General features: G+C 43.7%; 1 protein-coding gene across 13 annotated transcripts in view; it reads right to left on the reverse strand.

Moving 5' to 3' along the window:
* Positions 1-25,178, reverse strand: part of PPFIA2 (PPFI scaffold protein A2) — a 350,657-nt gene that overhangs the window by 207,029 nt on the left and 118,450 nt on the right. Inside the window, exon 1 of one of the 13 annotated variants that reach the window (XM_078858944.1) lies at positions 20,680-20,952. The exons of the other annotated variants lie outside the window; for them this stretch is intronic. Within the exon in view, the coding sequence (XP_078715070.1) occupies positions 20,680-20,760 (81 nt within the window). The 5' untranslated portion in view covers positions 20,761-20,952. Of the gene's footprint in view, positions 1-20,679; positions 20,953-25,178 lie in introns of those variants that run through there. 13 annotated transcript variants of the gene reach the window in all.

Genomic DNA, 25,178 nt, shown 5'->3' on the forward strand with positions numbered 1-25,178 from the left:
TCATTGCTAAGGGCACAGATTTCTGAGTCATAATCCGTCACCACTATAAAACTGACGAATGCCATTGTAGGGTACTATGATCGAAAGACAAAATCAATGACATTTCTAAACTTGCATGCATATTCCATTATGCCCTGCATTAAGTATGTAAATGTATTCATTACGCCACTATAAAAGTACATACATTCTCATAAACCCACGTTTTATGTAATATAAAAAAACACTAATGACGTGCACATTAGCGCAGATAACTGTTCGGTAAAGGTTATGTGCACGGCAACAGAGGCTGGCGCCACGACGCTGCACGGTTGTAACAGTGGCACACAAGTTAAACAATGCCCCGTGAAAGGGCACAGTGCAATTACAAAGGGCAATCCAATTATGAAAGGGGATCTGTTTAAATTGCCATAATGGAACATTGCATGCTCAAGGACAGTGTCAAAAAAACACGCAAAAAGTAACCCATAATAACAAAGTTTTTTACTATAAATCCTTTATATGCGTGGCATCGGTTTTATTTTATTATTCATTTCTGTTTTTCTTGAGTAAGAGTTTCATTTTTATCACATTGGTATTTTAAATTAAATATGAAAATTTTTTTTCCTAAAAAGTGGAAAATTTTGGAAAAAAATTCACGACAATAAATTGTCACGCACAACGAGTCTGTGTGCAAAATGTCAGCTCGATTGGATCACGGGAAGTGGGTTAAAAAACGACCGAAAGATTTGCACGGTCGTAAGCGTGCAAGTAAGCAAGCAAGTGAACTTAATATAAAAGATTTAAAAAAGGTACCACTCCGAAATAAAGGAGGCACCACGGTTGAGAATGGACTGCCGGTTGGCACCTGTCGATTACCTGATCAATGGCCACACACCGGTTCAGCACGTGCCACTATGCGTAGGCGCTTAATTCCCTCTCAGGGCAGGTGGTTTTCTTTCTCTGCACGATTCAGAAGCACTGCAGGGCCCGTGTCAGCGAGTATCGCGGGCCACGTGACACACGGAGGGCCATTAATTTCAGGCCCTCGCCGGGAATAATACATTATACGTTTCTGCATTTATGAATAGGTGTGAAAAGGCTATGTACACACAATTTACCTTGACCTTAATGGCCATGCAGTGGCTTAAGTGTGGAGCATTTATCAAAATAATTGTGCCTAATTTTTAACTAATCTGTACCTGCCCATGGCTTCTCCAACATAACGATGTAAGCTATGCAGCAAGCTGTCCAGCCCAGTGAAAGATGGAATGTTTGTATTTCCATTTAAATAACTCGGGGAGAAACAACAACAGTACCTTTTAGATGTACACCGCTCTCTGGTGAAGCTCGATCTGACTGGACTCTACTCTGGTTAGCCAAATCATCTTGATGGCTATCTGCTGCTCGCCACCAGTAGGTGCAGCCAATGCAAGTCATTAATTGATCGATACCTTCCTATTCAATTCTCATTAACCGTATTGGACGCATCTGATGTGTGGACCAGCGTGGTCTAATAGTCTAATCAGAGTGGCGTTCAATTTAGCTTCGCGAGAGGCAGCCCGATGTGTCACGTGTGCTGTGTGGGGAGCATTAGCGGAGTGGTTAGCACTACGAACCCGGCGACGCAAGTTTGACTCCCGCTCACCGCCAATGCCAATTACGATTATCTGAACCGGTCATGTGCCTCCGATAGGTCGACTCAGCCTGAAATGACGACCTGGTGCAGTCTGGAAACCTAGCCACTGGGGAGACAAAGGCGGTCGGGCGTGGTGTTGGCCACCCACCCCCTCGTGTGCCGTGCCCGTCTTTATAGGTGCTCGCTAACAGCACTTGCTCCTACAGTCTGTGAAGGCTATACAGGTGATATCTGTCTTTGCCATCCTGAACACACAATGTGTGAGTGCATCTCTGCAGCAGCAACAGCAATGTTCATTCTGCTGCTGGATGAAGGCTACCCACGCTGTCACCATCTCTCATGATCTTCCAATGTAATATTTGTCCATCTCGGACCGTCACACGAGCTGGTTTTAGCGCTCGATCTCTCCGTTGGACATATTATCAGATCGGTTCCGTTCCTCGGCTGCCACTTCAACATTATTCTTGACCATAAACCCCTCTAGCAACTCATGTAGAGAGATGTACATGGGTGCATTATTTTCCCAATGTAATGCTACTGTGTCACGCTAACATAGACGCCGTGAAATGCAACGTCAGTGTTGCATATTTGTGTCTCCGCCACGAGTTCATTATTTCACAATTACAACTAACAAGTTGATGCAATGGGCAATTTTGGCTAAACGTAGATCTTTACTGTGGAACTAACCAAACAAAATATCAATACATTAACTAGGATGTTGTATTACTCAACCATAACGTGATTTAAATTAATTCACGGCACACTAACAGGACAATAATGGGCAAGGCTCTGCACAACGAGCCACCTAATCATGTCACTACCAATAAAGTTTATGGAATTCCGATTGCAAACAAACCTGTGGGCCGTCCTAGATGACAGGGAAGAAGCATGCAACGTACTGCAGTTATCAGCCTTCTTGTCCTTCGTGGGGATTGTTGGAGCATCCCTTCAGTACGGGCTGCTCATATGAGGTTTTTGTTCCACTGTAGAAAAAAAAACATTCTCTGGTCCATGCCACCGCTCACTGCTCGCTCACTCACTTAATCTTAACGCAAAGAAATTCCCCGTTCGGGTCACAGAAATGTATGGCCACCTTATTCCCCCCCCCCCATTCCAGAACTTATGAGCTTCGCCGTTTGCACTGCACTGCAGAGGGAAGCTGCAGATAAGAGTTCTTGTTAAACTTCAGCTGCAGCTGAAGTGCGGGCTGGTGAAAGACAGGGGAAGGGGTTAAGAGTGGTTCAGAGACCGCTCGCCACTTACGATATCGAACTCGGTGTGTACTGGACTTATAGTGCAGTGTGCCCACCACTGTGCCACTGCTCCCCTGCAAGTGACGTATCTTGGGGACAAAACAACACAGCATGGGCATTTTGTTAATGCTGCATCACATACACACACCTGGTATCTGCAAGTTAATGGATAAACCCATCTGGAAAGCCTATATTGCTGTTATTGCTTCTCTCTGTGCATTACTGGAGGCAATTGCAATGCACAGGCCAGTTCCCACCTTGAAAGTGAGGAATTGCAACAACTTTAAATTGACCCGTGTACCCATGAGGGCCTGAACTGCATATCCTGAGATGAGCTTGTGGAGTGAGGCCGATTGCTGGCATAGCAGGGAAATCCTCCCTGAATCTCACAACGTAGCGACCTGCAATGCTTTCCCAGGCAAAGCATTTATCTTAACGTGCTTCATGCGTGCAATTAAATGGTGTACTACAATTGCTTAATTTATTAATTCCCTAAACATCCACCGTTTAATAATTAAAGGGTTACAAATATTGTGTTCATGGTGTGACTACCAAAGATCACATCTCCTATGCCAGGTACACACTTCTGTGAAATGTGGTTTAATGATTTTGGCAAATATTATTCACAGTTGTTGAGCAATATTCAATTTCAAAGAGCAATCTTTCCATGCATTAAGATGCAACTGTTTAAAAGCAATTTGAAATAGAGCCGACAGCAAGGACTTTAAAGGATAAGCACTTCTTCGAAGCCCTCATGACTGCCCGGGGCTCCATAATTTACGTAATAAACCATATCTAATTTGACAATGAGTGAAGGATATTTGCCCAAAAATTAGTTACGGGAGGGTGCTTTTCAGCAAAAACAATAATTAAAGTGATAGATTATTATGGGACCATTTTCTTTCATTAGAGAAAATAGTTGCTTCTGCATTATTATAAGAACTCCTCACAAAAAATAACCCTGCAAGCTTAATTAATTTGAGCAATGAGGGTGTTCATATATTAGCTAAAGGGGCCTAGTTAAAAAAAATCCCTTTCTTTTGAATATGTGCAATTAAAACTCAAACACTTATATCCTGTACTTCATGGGAGAGTTTTCCAATGTTTTAGGTTGAAGATTTTTTTGCGGGGGGGGGGGGGTATAAGCATGGATACCCATTAGTTTTGAGGCTTGACATGTGTTAAATGTATGCATATTTCCTCGGTGCAAGCAAAAGTCAATTATGGCAGCCATGATTCTTCAGTTCACAAGCAATAGGAAAGCCATTTCAAAAGCATTTTATTGAGGTTTACCACCAAGTTCTTATGGTTTTGCACAAACACATGAGTACTGTGGTGATTGAAAGGCAGTCCTGGTACTTGTGGCGATGATTGTATTTGTGTTGGTGGAATGATGGTAGAGGTGGCAGTGGTGGCGACGGCGGTGTGGAGTTGTTGTGACGGCGGTGTGGTTGTAGTGATGATACTTTGGGAAATACTAGTGGCACATACCAAATTCGTCCTCACCTATTTTGAAGTGCACCATCTCACACTGCATCGAATGGCTGTGAAAGTAATTTTTCATTATGCTGCTACATGGCCAATGTGGGAAGGAGGCTGCTAGATTTAACAGACTACAACATATTAACTTCATCTTCTGACTTCCCATGGACTGCTATTGTTTTCACTAATTGTTGGCCTGCGATGGTAATGTACGCCCGTGGTAATTATTTCGCAACAAATGATAGATAATGGCTCCAATTATTATACCCGTGTAAAGGTGTTATCACAAAGATCAACAATGGTGAATATTCAACGTGCAAAAAACTAATAATAGTACATATTTATTTGAAAGCACAATTTTTCTACATGTCTAACACGATAAGCATTGCAAATTTACTTTCAGCTCTTATCGGCACAAGCCCGGTAGGAACGGACGAGCATTCGGTACATTTTTAATTCTTCAAGTGAACACCGCTTTGCCGTCAGTCAAAACATCCCTTGAATATGTCACGGAATTAACTACACGTGTCAATAAAGTCATCCTGGAGTTTTTAATGAAAATCAGGCAGTGGTTGATGAAAATATGCTAAAGAGGCAGTAAATCCATAACAAGATTTGTAAGATGTACTGCCATTTTTAATTAGTAAATCCCACAAGTATGCAAAGTCACTTACAAAGTTGTTGGATGTGTGATCTACATGTGGACTTTCAGGCCGCACCGTACATAAGCAAGCTGCTTATGTAATTAAATTGGCTCATCCACTGTGGCATATGGGCCAAAACTATGCCCCTTTAAGTCCGATGCTGAAATAATGGGCAAGGTTTTATACCTCAACTATAACTGTCACATTCATTCAAGTTAAATTAATGATACAATGCATCAAGTCAGTTGGCAAACTGCTTGCGGCGAGGTAAATAATGAGTAACCCCATACGCTTTCAACTTCCTTGACCAGTGGATGAGCAAATGCGTTTTTTGTTATTAGGTTTTGGGACCGTGTACATTGAATCACTTTTAATGGTTGATTCTTGCAAATATGACAAGATCTTGAATGTGCACTTCCCAGTAGAGGAGACACTTTTGTGATGCTCTAAAGGAGCCATGAACTCCAAGCAAACTGGCTCATGAGCAAATGCATTCGCCACATTTGCCAGGAAAGCATTCTCTCAGGGGTAGTGTACACTGCGCCGAGGCGCCCAATGTTAACTCGTGTTTTCATATCAAAAACACTCAACAACGGAGATGAGTGGCAATAATTGGCAATCATCGCAGCAGATGCTAATACACACCCATGTTGGGCTCCATATCGACATCACCAACTGCCAAACAGTCACTCTTAATGCTCTTAATGAAACATAATATCCATAATAAAGTTTTTTTAGTTTGATCGCGTAAATATAAATGTGTCGTGAACCCACCACCACCCGACACAGCGAATTAGTGAGGTTTATCACGTAAACAAAACGTGACAATTCGTTACTACTTCATCAATCCATAGATGGCTGAAGGCATTCCCACACCATGTTGGTTGTGGGCATTGTTTGACCATACTTCACCATACTGATCCATTCGGGTTGGTGAAGGAGTGCCCAGGGCCAGTTCAGACATCACTCAAAGAGGTGAGTCACTCTTAGCTGTGACTCACCTCTTTGAGTTCATCATGCAATGTGCTAACCTCTACATCACTGCATCGCCTTTTGAAATGTGTTGGTAGAAAATGCCACGATCACTGGTTCACTCATGTATAACTACTCCTATTGATATCCAGTGGGCAGCCCACCGGATAACATTTTATATACAACATTTTCAGATATCGGCATGCAAACGAGCGTATCCCACTTGGTAATAAAAACTTTATTCATTGCATTTTTAGTGGGGAAGTTTGCTGATGGCCGACGGTCAGAATAATAATGGAGTGGGGCAGCCAAAAAATACGACCCGTCCCAGAGCACATGCCCTGAGGAGCTGCAGTGGTGAGATCAGCTCATGTGTAGGTGCGAGGTGGATTATGATAATGCAGGATTAAGGGGTGATGGCAGATTTGGAAAAGCGTTTTGTCCAGCAGTGGATTGACCATGGCTGATTTTTTTCTGACATTTTAACTGCAATGGGCACTTTCAATGTGTGTAATGATTGTAACTTGACACTTTGTGCCTGTCCCAATGCTTTCTCTGCATCACTTTATACGACCCTAACAGGAATTGCTAATTGTTAGAATTAACAAAGTGGTCATGCACGCAGAGAAATGTTATATCACCAAATTCAAAGTCCTGCCCAAACGTAGTTATTCTTTCACTGGGATTTTAGACGTGGAAAACAATTGGGTAAAGTCACGTAGATAGGTTCAAAGAAAATAACAAAAAACTACGACGTTTCGATCACAACACAACAGGCCGTCATCAGGAAAAGGGGGTTATAGCTTCTAAAGGCAAACTGTTTATAAATTGTGTATGTGGCAAACGTGCTAACTGCACCTCCATTTAGCATGGTTGGATTTCGTATGGTGAGAAAGAAGTTCAACGTACATCCATACAAACAACCCCAGACTGTGGAAGCAACAGGCTTCTATCTCCCACGATGACCGTGCTCGGACACAATGTGACAGATGCGTGTCCGTCCACCTTCCACAAACGGAAGACCAGAGAAATGTCGCACTGCAACTGTGGTAAAGTCCAAACCAACAAACGCATCACCGACGAATGTGCCATCGGTGCAACATCCTGGCGGGGTGACTTCGCTCCATACGGCGTCGACTACCTCCACGGATTGGTTGAAGGAACTTAGCATTCAACTATAGCACGTTTCAAAATTGTTGCTTTTCCATCCTGCCATACGAACGAAGAAGACTGGGATGTTATTTTTTCATGCATTACCGTGGCGATGCTAGATAGTGCTGCACTACTGCCTGCTTGATGGGAGGTCTAGAACATCATTATGTTCATATTTCTATACCTGTGACCATCCCAGTACTTAAAAAATACACTGCTAGACACAAGCACATTATAGATTTAAGGTGTTATTTTATTTACATACAATTTTTTTTTAATCTTTGTGATGTTACAAAATGGTTAAACATGATCGCAAATATCTGCACAGGGAAAATAATGCACATATCGACAGTTTTACCCACCCCAACCCCCCCCCCCCCCCCCGCTAAATGTTTTGGTCTTTTTGAGGCACAACGTAGATGTGAACTGCTGCATAAAATGTCAACAGACTCGCGTCGTCCGTACCCCTCCGAAACATTGGCTTATTAAACACTCTTTCAGTTATAAGTCAGCGTGTAATGGTATTGCCGACGGCAAGAAAGCGCAGTCATCTTGTGGCTCTACAAGACTGCCAACGCCGCCCGTTCGTGTTTATCATGCGAGGCTTTGCTGCTCGTGCTGTGATCCCCTCACTGATGGCAAACAGACACTGGCAGAGAACAAGTCCAGAATGAGACGAGGTAGAATTTCTCCAGGCTGTCTCATTCTGTTCCAATTTAAAGTGTTCTCTAGCTGCGGAGGCCAGCCTATCTCTTGCACACACTCTCTCAGAGCATGGAAAGCAAACCCACCAACCGCTGGTCGTATGCTCCGACACGTCTGTGAGGCGACATTTGCATCGATGAACTTTAAACGCACGGGGCGAGCAGCCGTGGCTGTGGCTGCCCCCATCCCTCAACCCGATTAGTTCTGCTGCACAGGGTGGGAGAGGGGCGGCGCTCGAGTGACAATATGCATCCTTGTGGATGGCAGAAATTGCCACATAAATCTCAATCAGGTGGTGGGGCACACGGAGCCGACCAAACCGCAGAGTGACCGGATAAGCATCGCTCACAGATGGAATCCTCCCACCGCCTCCGAGGGAGGCGGGCCGTTTACCAACCCTTGCCAATGGCCATGGGACCGATCGAAGACGGCAAGGTTCCTGTTCGGGCCATCTGCCCGCAGCGCACTGCTAAGCACACGGTCTGCTGCCGACCATCTGGAAGGCAATATTCGCAGTGCCTTGTGGCTGGAAAAAAGTGGCCCCAGGGCGAAAGCACAAACACAGGATTAGCAGGGGTGGCATCTCAGCGAGCCGGGGAGGAAACCCGGTCAAAGTAAAGCTGGTGCGGCACAAGGCGTCTCTCGTCTCGAGCGTGCACATACCCGCAAATCAGCTTGTGTGCAATAACGAAGGACAAACATCAGCTAAATCAATGTTGACGTGTAGAAATGGGTTTGCGCACGGAGTCGGCATTGGCACTTTGGAGAAGACTTAACCATCGAAGTGATCTGAATTGACTGGAGAAACGTACCTGGGTGCCGTGCTTACCTCATGGTATGCACGGGGGGAGATGGCGGGGTGAGGGAACTGTAATGTAGCATGTGTGTAGGAAGATGGTGAGATTGGAACTCTTAAAAAAAATTCTGGATCTAAGACTTTGCCAATGGAGCATGGTGTTTGTACAGTGCTTGATGAATGCGGTACAAAACAAAACGCCCCCGTGATTATTTAGAAGAGACCAAATTGCAGAGACATTGTTTCCATACGGATCACAGTGTAATTGCCTTGTGTGCGCATGGGAGAGCAAATGATGTGTGCATTAAGGATATAAAAGTACAGGTCGGCTATTTGTATACATCGTTTAATGTTGCATTTAACTGTTTTAAAAAGGTAATTAAAAAAATGCATGCAAAATCCATGATGCAAAAAAGATCCTGCATTAGGAATCGATGGATAACACGAACAGATGTCAGACGCAAATGGAATGTCACAGGACTGAATGCGTCCATGAGCAAACCCATAGTATAAAATATCTAGTTTGGCACCTTCAAGAGTTGTTCTAAGCGTGTTCTAATACGGTTCAGAATAGGTATAGGTTGTACTGCATCAAAAAGTAGAAACAGCAGTTTAAGTTGGAAATGAATGTTGTTGCACTTGCAATCTATTAAGCTACCGATGCATCATTGGTTACTTTTGGGTTTGGTCGTGAATGTTTTTCGTCTTAAAACGCACCTCCAACTGACAAAGACGACAATCAATAAGTGTCAAACTCATCACGGCTTCAGCAGCACAATTCCGCTTTCGTTGTCGAAGAGCAATCTTACAACATTGAAAGCCTCCGTATAATATTAAGCTACTGTATATTATTCTGCCATCAAAGGATATTGACGTTTCGGAAAAGCAACTGCTGGGGCAGTACCACGTGCTGTCGCCGGAGGGGATGATGGCCAATGATTGAGGCTGGCGAAGCAGTGGTAACAGAAGGGGGTAAGTAAGGAGAGGGGGATATTCCCGAGTGGACAACCGCCACAGAGAGACGGAGCAATGAGAGCTCGTGCGCGTCGAATTGTTGCACCACGAGACCGTTGATGTATTGCGGTGGCTTGGGGTGGGGGCTTTCATAGAGCAGTGGATAGAGCATGTGGGTACAGTATTCCCTCGTTATTCGCGAGGGATACGTTCCCGGAGATGCTCGCGAATAGCAAATGTCCGCGGGTCATGAGATTGGCTCTACGAATACTCTACGCGCAACGTCTGCAAATGCTTCAAAAGTTTCGAGAAGTTCTCTCTCTCTCATCATCATATTCTCTCACATCACATTCTTTGAATCACTATGAGATCTCCTTTACCAGTGGCAAAATATAGTAATAGGTTTTTACCCTTTCAACTGGTACAAAAACTGACACCTTTATACAAGGCATCATGTACGCCTTTTGGCGTCATCTGGTCCAACACCAATGGAGACTAGGCTCTAAGAAAAGCTGTCTTGGGTGTGGACCAATCAACTTCAAGGACAGTGCATATCATTATCAGAGTTCTTTCTTTTTGTTTGCATTTTGACTGCTTGTGTTGCGGTTATTGCAAACATGATGCCTTGTATAAAGGTGTCAGTTTTTGTACCAGTTGAAAGGGTAAAAACCTATTATTACTATTCTTTGAATCAGTTTATCTCACCACTTTCTTCTCTCGAAATGCAGTCGTGTAGAGTTCCAGATGCGATTCGTGGATAGCCAAAATCGTGGAAAGCAAGTTAGCGATTAACTGTATGTATAACTGCAGTATTATATATATCCTATGATGACTTGGCTATATATGGTGACTGGTTCGTGGACTAGCTTTTCTCAAATGCCATAGGTTCTCTTAAATACATTTTACAGCAGAATACACACTTTGGTAGTTTATACCAAACAATGTAATGACTCCTTTTATCCAGGAAAGCCTCCTTGAATCCCAAGACTTAATCAGGAGGGTCGTGCTGCTTTGGGATGTTTGGACAATTTCAGTGGTTGAGATTTGGCACGTGGGAGGGAATTGTAATCCTAGGAGAAAACCCCACATGTACAAAGGGGGAGGGGAGCACTCAAAGCCCCGCACAGAGAGATTCCAGAACCCACAGTTTCTACTGCCATCGCTTAACCACCTTGCAACGCCAGCCTACGAAAACACGTGACCTTTCCAGGGCAGCCTCCAATCCAAGTACTAACAAGGGTCGACCCTGCTTAGTTTCTGAGATGTAAAGAGACTGGATACATTCATGTGTGCGTTTTGTTCACGAGCCAGTTGTGGAGAAATCCAACCTCACACAAACTATCTTCTTGGTTCTTTCGGTAAAGTCACGTAGATGGGAAGTAATAAAATAATAAAAATAAAACATAATAAAATAATATAATATAATAATATAATATATTATTAAAATAAAATAATATAATAATATAATATATTATTTTATTTTATTATGTTTTATTTTTATTATTTTATTACTTCCCATCTACGTGACTTTACCGAAAGAACCAAGAAGAGGAATCCCTGCAGTCACGAAAGCTTTAAATCGAAATCTCACACAAACTAGCTTAGTGATAAGTCTGCTGAATACTAGACTCGACAGGGTTGTAGCATTTGGGAGATGATGGTTTCTGCAGAAATCTTGGAAATTCACGCATGGCACAAATGATTATTCACCATTAGGCTAAGCTACAAAATAAAACAATTGCATTGTCATTCGACAAAATGTCTTTTAACATTAATATTTGATCGGTGTATTTTTTTCAAGTGATAAAGATTATCACCAGACATGAGAAAAATATATTGACCGACTTGCCACGATGAATGTTTAATGTGCCGTTTTGTTGTTTACTACATCGGCGATCCTAACTGAGAGGATGACACTGCAGGGAACATGCAGCATATGTGAGAACATTTATTTTTTTAACGATTTTACAATTGCTTTACATTTTGCTACAAACGTCGTATGCACACGCTTGGTAGAGGACTGAGCACTGAGATGCAATAACAGCACTGAGCCAATGATCGTTTTAGCGGATATCTTCAACACAGCTTCATTCCACCAGAGTATGTAAATCCTGTCTACAAGAACACCCTGCACCTTTTTAATTCAGGCATTCACACAGGGCTATACCCAGCTCAATAATGGCAATCCTTTGCATACCCTAATGGTAAGGGAAGTGCTGCGCTTATAATTATGAGAATATTTATACAGATCAGCTCATTCCAGCTGCATGGAGACTTGACGAGCCTTGGTATTTTAATTTAGAGGGTATTTCAATTCAGCTGTCCTGTTTGTAAGGAGATTGGGCAGCGAACTAGGGGTAAATGACTCACAGCATGTGATTGAGTTGGCCATGACACAGACAAACAAAGGCTCTGACCCTTAAAAAATTCACATTTGGGTTGTGATACATTGGCAAACAAAATTTATAAATCAGAATAATACCTGTTGTGAAAACATTCTGTTGCCTAGGACACAAGGATTGAGGAGTGATTAAATCATCCCGAGTTTAACCGCTACGAAAAGCCATGTCAAAAAGTGTTATGGACATTGGATTCAAAAGTATGTACAAACATTAAAATACGTACATTTAATGTCTTATTAGCATTGTCCATAAAGACAGCTATTAAACAAGATAATTACATGCATAGTTTTGTAATACATTATTCGTACCAGACAAAATATTGTCAGCATTCATTATTTGTTTCTTAAAATATGATGATGTACTGGAAATTTTTCAAAACGAAATACCCAAAAAGTTATTTTTAAAGGCTTTCACACATGCAACAGCTGGTGAGCATTTTATGAGGCTAAATATAAGCAAAAAGCATGGGGTTTTGAGAATTAAATGTATGTCCTTTATATCCAGGGAAGCCTCACCGAGTCTCAAGATGATTTTGTAGGTAGGTCCTGCATTAGAATGCTTGGTCAATTTCATTAATAGGTGTTTGGCTTCATGTGGGAGGAAAATGCAAATCTCCCGGTCACCTGGCAGTCCAAGCCAACAACAACACCAGCCATTCCTAGTTCATCTCCCCCATCCGTGTGCCGGTGAGGTTACAACTTTGTTTCACCTCCGAGATTGGGGTGATTTCGTTACAGGCCTGAGAATCAGTATCACTGCTTCACGGCACAAGTCTGACGAGAGACAGATGGGTAATGCTGTACAACAAAGCAATGTCTGATCGGATGGAGTTGGAGGGACATTTGAGGTGATAGGCGCCCTATCCTTCAGTGCCTTGTGTTGAGCGGGCATTCATGATCATCTCTGAACCGTTATGCTTATTTCAGAGGAACAGATCTGCTGGTTGTTTATCACCTGATGAACAGCCGGGGGGGGGGTGGCATGATTCAGAGAGGAACAAAAGGGGCCTGGTGGTGCTGAAGGACAGCGCCTGGAAACGCAGCTCATGTTTCCAAGCACAACCAGAGCCCACCCCAAAACAAATGCGTGTATACGTGCATATAAGTACAGTAGGCTGACTCACGCATGCACCGAACACAAACACACCAGCAAGAACAACTGCTCTACTGCCACGTTCAATTGTAAAACATCGCCGTCCAAGAAGTGTCCTGTGTTCACGGTTGAGCAAAACGATTACAAAGCACTTGGTGACACTTTATACATGGAATAGGAGTACTAACAAATCACTTAAATTGGACACAAGTGCATCTAGCATGGCCCCACGCCTTTTGATTTTGAGGGCTCCACAAACAATTGAAAATCCAGCGAGGTATATGAGAAGGAAAATAAAATAAAATCACGCGGTAGTACGAGCACAGGTGCAAGAATGAAAGGAGAGAAACGAGTCAATCAGCTTGAGATATATCAATAACCCAAAGGCAAAGATTGCCCATACTCTTTGGTTCTTTCGGTAAAGTCACGTAGGTAGAAATAAAATAAATCACGACTTTTCGATCGCACGCCCAGTAAGTATATCAACAATCCAACAGACCGACTCACCTACGCAATAACCCCAAATCGCTCACGGCACCGGAGGGGAACATAATCATTTTCCTGGCTTGTCTTTTCATATGCCGCCCACATCACAATGCAGTGCAATGCGTGCCACATTCAGGGCTAATCTATAAATACCCACGGCGATTCATAATTGCCCTAAAGAAAACTGTTACTCGCAAAGGCGTGCACCAGTGTGCTCATCGAAGCAACTTCCAAAATAATTGTTAGGAGTTCTCGAGGTAATTAAGCATTGGATTTATCGCACGCGATTATGTCAAAAGCCAACGATGCGACATTGAACGTATTACGCTATTATGTTATAAGGAGGGAGGAGTGGTGGCACAATAGTTAACGTAGTGCCCTATGAACCCAGCAACCGGTGTTTGATTCCCAGCCACCGCTAACATCAATGGGTGAGTGATGTCTCGACTGGCGCGGTGAAATATGGTCAAACAACTCCTTTGACTGACATAGTGGGGGGGGGGGGGGGGAGGCCGTTAGCCAGCTGTATTGTATTAACGACGAGATGTGGATGTACAATAAATGACATTTTACAAGCGGTTCAATAGATGTGTACATATATGCGAATGACAAAACTAACAACATAAAGACTCTGCTCAGTGAAATGTCACCGATTAGTCGCCCATGACTTCATCCGCCCCCTGTCGCTTCCTCTTCCTACCGACTCTTTCCAACCACAACTCCGTTTCATTCTCATCCCACTACTCACGCCGTATACCCAGTAGCATTGTTATATAATAAAACAAAATTGTCCTCTACATTTGGGAATGCTGCTTTGTTATAACGGTCAGCACGCTGGAGTGCGCCAACTGAAATAAGAGGCAGGTTTTTTAAATCCCCCTCCAACTCCACCCCCGTCCACTATGAATGGGAACGCCACGTTGGCTCGATCGGTAAGGATTTGTGTGGTAGAGTAAAGTGTGGGTACTCTGACATCTTCCAAGACATCTGCCCACCACAGAAGAGTGAAGGCCCACTACCTTCTCAGAAGGGAGATCTGACACTCCCTCTAGTGGAAGGCCCGTCCATCAGCAGTGGCACGAGCAAGTCATTTCAGGCCTACTCCTCTCGCTCTTTGTACATTTCTGTTTTAATGTCGCGTTTGTGATGTTATACTTGTGTTCAATGCATGCCTGTGAAATACTAGTTATGATTAGATACATCATTTGGAGGATGCAGCATGCACTATTCTACATCTGCTCAGCAAAACCTCGACAGGGGACTCGAGACTGGCAATGCATAGTCTGCTGAACCTGCTGCTTATTAACATTTATTACCCCGGAATTTTCTATCTGCATGGTGCACACACTAAACACTGCAGAAGTAATTAAAGGCCAGCTATAAAGACATGCTTTATTATTCATACCACAGTGTACTATCACAGTTTAATTAAATTACAATTTACCAATGCAGAATAAAAATACGAATTCATGATTCAAAGTTTTGCAGACCAATGCAATGCAATTTAATTACGAAACACTGGAGGTGAAGGGATTATAGATATTAAAACAAAAATAAACTACCTCTCTGGAAGTATGTGTTTACAAAGCATCCCCGGGAAGGTGTTTACTAGAGTTTTGCTGAACAGAATAAACAAGTAGACATAAGTGCCACTTCAGGGAAAACCGGTGTGAGTTTAGAGCAGAGAGAGAAGGACTTTGGGGGATTAGGATATTTTGATTGTTTTGCAGGATTTAATCGAGACTATAAAAGCACGTGTTACATCGGGAACTATAGGAACGTCGAGACTGTTAGGGCTTTGCTGTGCCCTAGCGGTGATGTGTCCGATGCTTAAAGCAGAGGCTCTGGGATCTAATCCAACGGCCGCCCTGATTAATACTGCGGTTGCATCGTAAACAAAAAACACGCCCAGTCTGCTCCAGCGGACATTAAAGATCCCACGATACCCGAGCCCTCTGTTGTCATTGTGCATCAGCATCATGGTCCAAATGTGAAAAATTACTGACACATAACTCAATTCGGATTAATACTTAGCAGGACCATCCTACAAAATAGTTTTGGGACTCAGTGAGGGCTTTCCTTGATAAACAGGCATAGACAGAATAATAAATAATTATATTCTGACTTTTTTTTATCCTCCTGATGACGATCGCTTGTGTTGTGATCGAAACGTCGTAGTTTTTTTGTTTATTTTATTTTTTATTCATTTGAACCTATCTACGTGACTTTACCGAAAGACCCAAAGAATAGAAAAATGATATTCTGGGTAAGATAAGCCAACTGCTGTTTGGTTTCAAGGAAACGTTATTGTGGTCTGAGATAAAAATCAGTGTTTGAGCCGTCTTAACGGACAAGAATGAGTGCGATTTGCACCCGAGACACTCAGAGTATGTGGCTGGTGCGAGTTTGTTAGATTGCACCTCCACTGGAGCACCGCAGCTCTTGGCAGATTTAAGCAACTTTCCAAACACGAAGTTTGTAAAAGCGTCAAAAGGAGCCTGCTAATATGGAGATAGTAGAGGACTGAGCGGTTGGTGATGTGCAAAACACAAAGCGTTCTGAGGAGGTCAAGGAATACAATGTCATAGGAGCAACCGTTTTGTTATGGACTACGCAAGGCACTTTGGAAGAATAGGTCAACGTTCGCGTTACAACCCAGGTGTGTGTTTGAGGCAAGAGGTAACTGCTGCAATTTCTGTGCAGAGCTAAACTTTGAACGATACAACCAGAAAATAAAACGTTGGGCGCCTTTGACTACCGGTGCACACAATCAATAATAGAAATTTCACGGCAGAGTAGGGCAGGTAACTTGGAAGTAAAAGGAAAAACGTGGCAACAAAATGATTCAGATGTAATCAAGAACAGGAGGTTAAAGTTGGTCGGGGCACGCGTGCCGATTGGATGGAGGCGATTCCCGAGAAGGGCAATGACCTGGCACCCAGAGGTCAGCAATCAAGCCCGACAGCTCCCCGGTGAAAAGGCGGAAGAATGACCATTGGAGATTGGATCTGGCATAGCTTAGGAAGGTGATGAACAACGTTGGCCATGACGACCGCTTGCATCTGAAAAACGGGACGCACATTTTGTCAACGTTCATATCTTGTGAACGTTGCACCTGTGTTTTATGGGTTTTATTTGTACATCGAACGCAGTACACAGACGCTTTATGAATATTACGCTGGCAAGGAAAGCTTTGCTGCGAGGGGTGACGTCGGATTGGGCAATAAAAAGGTCAAATAGGTGTCAAGTCCCTCCTCGAGGTAACTTGCTGTATCTTTGGACTTTAAATTTAACTTCAATCGCAGCGAAAACTGCGAAGGCAACAACATTACTGTGGTTCAGTTCATGTGGCTCATGATGAAATAAGCAATGCAACAGTGCACAACAAATCCGTGCATGGCTGAGCTGTGTACCACGGATGCACTGAAAAAAGCATCACTCCGCAACATTTTATATATCGTTGTGGTGTCGATGTTGTTTTAGTTTGTAGTATTTTCAATTTTACACGCATACAGGCATCCGAAAAGGGCATTTAACAAGCGCCACGTGTGGTATGTGCAACGGAGCACATTCGCGAGCAGCATGTTGCCTGACAAGCTGTCACTTACTTTAGGAAAATTGGCGAGATGTATCGGATTTCCTAAAAATACTACATCGAAGGGACCATGACCCAATCCACGCCCACGACAGCATTGTAAACGGCACGTCCCATGCGGCGTGGAGCTGCGGATGATCGTGTCCTCAGTCTTGGACATTACCGTTCATGGAAACGCAAAATGTCTCCCATTACATCAACAAAGGGTGCATTCTCTTTGTTATTGCACGGGATTCATCGGAAGCGAAAGCGGCTTTGGGGTGAATTCCACTCTGCAGAGCTGTATTCCAATTACATATCCAAAGCTTTTTGACAACATATTTATATTTAATTATAGTCACGAGAGAGAGTACCGAGAAAATAAAAAACATTTCTGCACAGCAAAGCTATATATGATCATATTTAATGTAATCAGAGAACCTGATAGACCAGCTCTATCAGGCGAAATAGTTACCAAATGACGATTTGCTCACTTGTGATATGCTCGACGAATCGTGGGAGTTGGCAAGGAACACGCGACGGATGCACAACGAGAGAGCGCGCAGCTCTCATGCAGGTAGTTCACACGAGAAAAAACACAGGGCCATGAACTCAGAATTAATGTAAACGTATGCTGGACTTGTTCCGCACCCCACATAGCCGACCGTGCTCAATTCATTTCTCCAGTTTTAATTATGCAACGTTCCATTTTTGTAGTGTCAACTTCAACGATGGGTTGCGGGTTTTATACAGAGAAAACTCAAGTCGCAAACTTGTACTGAATGACAAAATCCCTGCCTAGAAGAGGCCAGCCTTGTTGTCTGCACACAGTCACACACCATCTCATTCATTAAATGTTCACCTCATTCGGTCATTCACTTCTGCTCAATACAACACTGGGCCAACCTTCCTCAGGTTAGCCCTTGTAATTTATACATGAAATTGATAAGACTTGAGTTCCAATGCGATGCTTAGACGTTGCGGTCTTACAACATAATCATCTTCTTGGTTCTTTCGGTAAAGTCACAAAGAAGGGAAATAATCAAATAACAGAAATATAAAACAATACAAATTCTCACGACGTTTCGACGGCAACACAAGCAATCATCATCAGGTGTGAAATCCACAGCAAGAAAATGTTCTTGCTGTGGATTTCACACCTGATGATGATTACTTGTGCTGCAGTCGAAACGTCGTGAGAATTTTTTATTGTTTTATATTTTTGTTATTTTATTACTTCCCTTCTACGTGACTTTACCGAAAGAACCAAGAATATGAATCCCTGCAGTCACGAAAGCTCTAAATCGAAATTTAACATAATCATCGTTCGGGGTCTACTGCAAATATGCAGTCAACACATTAGCCCATGCCATGGCTGCATTAAGATTAACAGCAGGGGTGTATCCATGTATCAGTTCCCAGCTCGATATCAATTCTTAAGCTCACGACCACGTGCATCAAATCGTGAAGCTACTATTAACATTTTAACAATGGGGTGGGAAGTGGGGTGGAAGTCAATTGCAAAGTCATAGACATCTTCTGTTCTCGGTGGATGTTAGGAGTCTTAATGTCCAGTGTCCCCACCGCAGGGGTCCATGACAAAGCAAGGGAAGACAGGAGTTGCCCTGCAGGAGGGAGATGAGGGCAGGGTCCCACAGGATGCACGGCACTCCCACCAACATACGGTGCCCCGTGTGTGTCTCGGCGCCTAGCCACTAAAGCCGCGGGATGTATAATGCGTGCAACAGCTCACGCGTCTCCTTGATGGGAATGCTTTCACAGTGTGAAAGGCAAACGGGCGCTTTTTAAATTGCACTAAGAGCAGACGCGTGCATGCTTGCGAGCACGTAAGCGTGCACTCGTAAACTGTACCGAGCTTAAAGCAACACGTTTGACAACATGATGATGATGAGATTTTAACATGTGTGAACAGCACACGCACTTATCGGTAGTTATATCGCCACGTAAACACAGCGTAGATTTCTTTTCAACTTAAATGGTTTCAATGGATCTATTCAACATCTCCCGTTGTACTCCAACCAAAAATAATACGGTAGAATTTGGCTTCGTAGAGACTCGGAACGCATCTGAATCTAAAGACATGCACATCTCCAATACGTTTCTTTATCAGACGGTTTATCCCCGAAATGACTTGATCAATAGACCCGCAAAGTGACTTGAAATCGGCTGGGAACCTCAACTTGACATCCAGATTAAAATGCTTCTATTGTACATACGAGAAGCAAACCCTGGCCACGCCAAATGAAGGCTTCCCTTGTGGACATTTAAAAGTGATGTAAGCGAAGCAATGGCTTGGAAATGAATCCATTGCTAATCCTGCACACTCTACCAACTTTCAACCTCGATGTCAAAGTAAGCACCAAAACATTTCCATGAAAATTGCAAGAAAATGTATGGCGATACTCAAGTTACCGGTTGGATATCCATATTTAACTAGAATACTTATGTTTGTGTTATTATAGTGTATATTATTAAACAAAAACAATACTTTGTATTTAAAAAATGCATGATATGAATGTTTTCCCCAAATTCCCTGGAGCCAATAAATGTAATTTTGCCGTGTAAAACGTTGGAAAGTTATAAGATTTATAAGAAAACAGTGGTAAAATGTTTGCTCTTTCGCGCGTGCAACTAATAATAATTAACCAAAAGCTCAAACAAAAAAACAACCTCCAACAACAGAGGCACGTCATGTTTCTCATCATTAATCTCCCCCGTTTAAAACATCCCCCATGCCACTTACAAATTAAACACCCAATGAGTATTTAACAAAGAAGTAATTTGCAGGGGGGGGGGAGGAAAGGGACTGAGGGAGGAAAGAAAGAAACGCGATGGATGCCCCCAACCACAGACCACGATTCGTTTTAAAGAAGCCGTGGTTATTATTTATGATCGAATTACAAGCGTGCCAATCTGCCCGATTTTCAACACGGTGGCATATTGGGTTACTTTACCGATGAAAATCACAGGCGCCTACACAAATAAATGTATATGACCCCATTCTGGACACTGCATGTTGGCGATTTACATTGGCTCAAAAAAAATTACGCATCAACAACAAACACAAATGCAGTCCATCCGAAAACACACATTGTACTCCAGCAATACACTGAATGGTTTTAAAACCCGGTATAGCACCATGGAATTTTTTAGAACAAATTTAACAATAATTGGATCCTTGTGTATTTGGGTTTATGCATCGAGATCTAAGGACCAAAACCGGGTGATGAATTGACATCGTGCAATAGAAATTTACCTGGCCAAAGAGCTTATCACTTGCTATTTCTAAAACAATACAAACTGTAATGTGCAGTTTTTAATTACAAATCTGACCCATCCTCATCATAAATATAGCAGCACCTTGTCACATTGCCTACAATGCATCCGAATTAACTCCCACCCCATTTCTCCAGGAGCATTTCCAATGGTACCCGCTCGGCAAGAGACACAAACACAATGCCATGCGTGCAGAGATAATTGATGGGGGGGGGGGGGGTCTTGATGCACCTCAACGCGCCCGCGGCACCGTACCTGGTACGTGAAAAAGCATGTCCCGTTGGGCAGGTGGATCTTGATGGGAGAAGTCCCGCGATTCATTTCGGAAAATACCATTCCCAGGAAGCCGAGGAGCGCAAAGCGAAACACAATCCAGCGGGGGGGGGGGGGGTCCGGCAAGGGGCAGTAGCCTACGTACGACGCTTGTCCCCCATTCACGCCTGCTGCGCGGTGCACCAGAGAGGAGGAGAGCGGACCCAGTGTGGAGGAGGCACAACTGGGGCAATCGATCCTCCTTCGTGTGAAGCTACAGGCTGGCTGCTTTCTGGTTTTTTGGAAAGGGTCCCCCCCCCTCTCCCCCGCGTCTGTCTCTCCTCCCTCCCTCCCTCCCCCGTCGCTGTCGTCCTGCCTTCCCAGCTGCAGATTAATGTAACGGGCTACAGAGAGCAGCATCCGCGGGCTCCGTATTATCAGAGCGTATGAATACGAGGCAACCCATGAATCTGAATCCCCTCCCCATCTGCCGCCGCTGATTATCGTCAAGCGAAGAGGGATGGGGGTTGGTGGGGAGGAGGGGGTTGGCGAGAGATGGAGTCGTGGGAGGGGGGGTGGATGCAGCTGCAGGGAGATGTGGCCCGGGGAACGAGAGGTGTGCGGCTCTGGGGGGTGAGGCCGATTGTGCCGGGTAGAGAAAGGGGGGAGCGCAATCGCACGCGGCCCACGCTAACGGCCGCCTGGCAAAGCACCGCTGTCACGGCGATGTCAAATCAGCTGAGCGTGTGACTTCCACACTCAGAGCATCCATCGTCATCGTCAGCCACGATTGATCCACTGCTGGATTAAGGCATTGCCACCAACCCTGTCAACCGTTTCTCACGATCATGCGGTGTAGGTCGCCTCGGACCTGCACGCGAGCCAATTTCATCGCTCCATCTCCACGATGGACGTGATTTCTTGGACGCATTCCATTCCATTGTGGCTGCCGCTCCGTCATGATTGTTGAGCACAGCAGCACAATATGGAGCAGCGTCTTCAATCCAAAGAGAACGTTAACGCGCTCATCTATCTCCAGCCCAATTCCCACCGGTGTTCCGCACAAACCGATTTCTTGTTTCACCCGCATTCCACCCCGCCCCCCGTCCCCTTTCCGCATCTCTGTCAAAACTGAAGCTCGGCGCTAAAACTGGAGCGAGTCTGTCGCGAAGCTTGGCGAACTTGTCGCGTGCGTTGTTCATCACGCTGGATGCACGCGTGACAATCGTCTGGACGATCGTGCGCTCTCAATTGTCGAAGCAGATCGGAGCCTGCACCATTGAGAGCGGCCGAAACAGCGGGCAGCTGTGGGCGAAACATCGTTGTTGTGAAACCTGTGCAGAAGCGGCTCACCTAAAGTAACTAAAACAAGGTCATTTGTGTAAATATACCTAAAAAAAGCATCTGCACCGGTCAAACTTACCCATTTTGCTGAAAAGCATTCATTTGATTCGTTTATTGGATTGATATTCTTTGCCGTGCCATTCCATAACATGATTGCAGACAAACAAAAACCTATTTATAACAACGCGACTTGTTTTGCATCAATTTGTTTACTTTCTGTTCTTATTCATTTCGATTTGACGTACCTAAAACAAAACAATTACACTAGAATGTCCTGAAAACTAAATAAATTGTATTACTCTACATTTTCATTCGAAATGTATATTTTGTCAGGAGCTGAATTATGCTGGTTTTGTGATTTTAGGTGAAACCACAACATGATTTTAGGCCTACTCATGAGCGATTCCAAATTAAACTGTCGTGTTAGGCGCCGACCTTTTCTAATCACTGGAGCACATCTCACTCTAACTAGAGTAGAGATGTTGGAATATCAGGCTGCAAAACAAACCCTCCACACCACCTTGCTCTTTTGTGTGATGCGGGAAGAGAGGCATGTCTTCAAATACAGGCAGCAGATTAGCGCGTCACGCGTAATGTGCATCTCGAGTGATCTATTACTTTTACACTCAAAAGAGAGACGTTTGAGTCCCAGTCTTGGCCTCAAAAAGATCTTGAGTTAGCATTTACTGCTTTTCCATGGATTTATTTTTAATGGCAAATAGGTTGAGTAGTCAAGTAAAATAGCTTGCAATTTTTTCTTATTTTATATGGTAGATGTAATTTAATAATGTCAATATACTTTTATATTAAGGCCTCACTATTCCTTGAGAGTTATGGCGATAAGTTTGGGCATAAAGAAATGCCTAGGCATATCGGCATGTAAACAATGTATTAATTCAGAGATTCAAGCAATAATTAAGCTCATGACGCATAAATAGTATCGTGCTCGCGAGAATCAATGATGTGTGATTCATGCACATTGTAGGAAATTATTTCATTTAGACTCGCGGAGAAACAAAAATGTACATATAAGACAGATTAATAAAAAACGATGCAAATTGGATGGCCGATGATTGAATTGTGTACCTGAATTGTGACAATTAATTCAATCGCTTTGGAAGAAAGGTGGTGAATCGTTGCAAGCCTAATGGGAACGTTCGTATACGACTTCCCACTGGCGTTGTTCATTCCCAGGAAACGAAGCTGGATTTCCAGTATGACCCACACTCCACGCACACAAAAGACAACAACGCCTCGACATCCTTGCAGACTATGGAGGCAAATTCTGTTTTGGCCGGATTGGCACAGAAGTCATATTGAGGCTGGTACAGAACGCGAGGAGGTGATGTGGCCAGCACCACACCTCAAAATCTTTGTCTCCCCAGTGCTGATGTTTGCACGTAACACCAAGTAGCGATTTCAACTGAGTCTACCTACGGAGGGCTCAGGACATGTTCAGATGCAACTTTCCAATGACAGTGTCCATGGTGGGGAATCAAACTCAAGTTGTCAATTTCATAGCAAGGGCTGACCACTGAACTACACAAAGACAAAGATCTCCCATATAGCCTTAACAAACTGTTGGGGCAAATGCTGTTAGCGAACACCTACGAAGGTCAGCACGGCACATGCAGGGGTTGGTGGCCAGCACCATGCCCCAGCCGCCTTTGTCTTCCCGGTGCTGATGTTATCATACACCAGGAACTTATTTAAGGCAAAGTCGACTGAGGGGAGGTCCGGGAGCAGTTCAGATATTCGTCACCGATGTTAATCGTGAGTGGGAATAGAACTCGGGTCGCCAGGTTCGTAGCGCAGCATGCGAACCACTACACTACCGCTTCCCCCAACACAAAAAATGACAAAGACACATGCACACACATTTAAAGTAAATAATGACGAAGAGATATGCGTGTGCCACATGATATTTCCTGGAGACAATCTTCCAGCACTGGGCTGGTTGTAATCTCATTTAAAAGCGGTTAAAATGCAATGTTGCAACCACCCATGACATTTGGCTTTGTGCCCACAACCACTCTGCTGAAATTTGTAATAATTGTCGACCTATCCCACAGGGGGGCCCTGGCTGATGCACTGCGATTGATGAGCGTGTGAATTCGCACAAACGCAGATGCAATCGATGACATCGTCTGCGTGTGTACGTGTGTATATTTATTTACTTCTGAAAACCTACAGAGGCCTGTATCTGTCAATAATGCAAATTGATCAAATTATGAAATGAGGCATCCATTACAGGCTGTACACAGGCCCTAATCTCATGTAAACAAAATTCAATTTCTGCGATCACAGTTATTGAATCGGTACAGAAAAAAAACACAACATAAATGTAATATAGCTGCAACGTTACTGATGTTATTTCCATATGAACATATACACTTAACCGAGCTCATAATGTAGGCACAGCCAATGTTGTTGAATCTGCCACACTTCATTACCACTTCCTTCCGTCAGATCTCATGACTGTTGCATATTCACACGACCCCCAAGGTCTTATCATGCACCACACCAACATCTGGCTGTAGATCTTTCCCTTGGTTTCTGACCTTTAAGACTGAGACCTACACAAGATGACACGTGCTAGTAAACTAGAACTCGTCTTATCCACGACCATATCATCCGCGCGTCTCCGATTATCCACAGGACCTAGAGCAGGGGTCGGAAACCTACGGCTCCGGAGCCGCATGCGGCTCTTTACGGGCTGCTTCTTGACGATATGTACGTATGTACAGTATGTACTCAGATGCATTGCGGCTCTTGAAATACTGAATTTTGTACCGAATTGGAAAGAAATGGCTCTTCTTGTTATTTTGGTTGCCGACCCCTGACCTAGAGGGTCAACAAAAAACTCCAATTATCTGCACCCATGTTCTTACAAGTATCCGCGATTACATGCAATGTTTTACACCCTGCATTATTAACCGTGATATTCCCGTGGATAAGTGGAATTGCAAACAAAATCCTATTATCCGCGAGAAATCCGTGGGGTTTAAGTCGTGTTTTTTTCATGGAATTTTACTGCAGAGAAATATCACTACTGTTATCTGTAAAATATATGCACGACAGATTTCTCGTGGCAAATTCATCCGATTATCCACATTTTTATCATGGATAAACGAAGTAAATGTGTAGGCCCGTTGTGT

Source organism: Lampetra fluviatilis, chromosome 8 (assembly GCF_964198595.1).
Source record: "Lampetra fluviatilis chromosome 8, kcLamFluv1.1, whole genome shotgun sequence".
Classification (NCBI taxonomy): Eukaryota; Metazoa; Chordata; class Hyperoartia; order Petromyzontiformes; family Petromyzontidae; genus Lampetra; species Lampetra fluviatilis.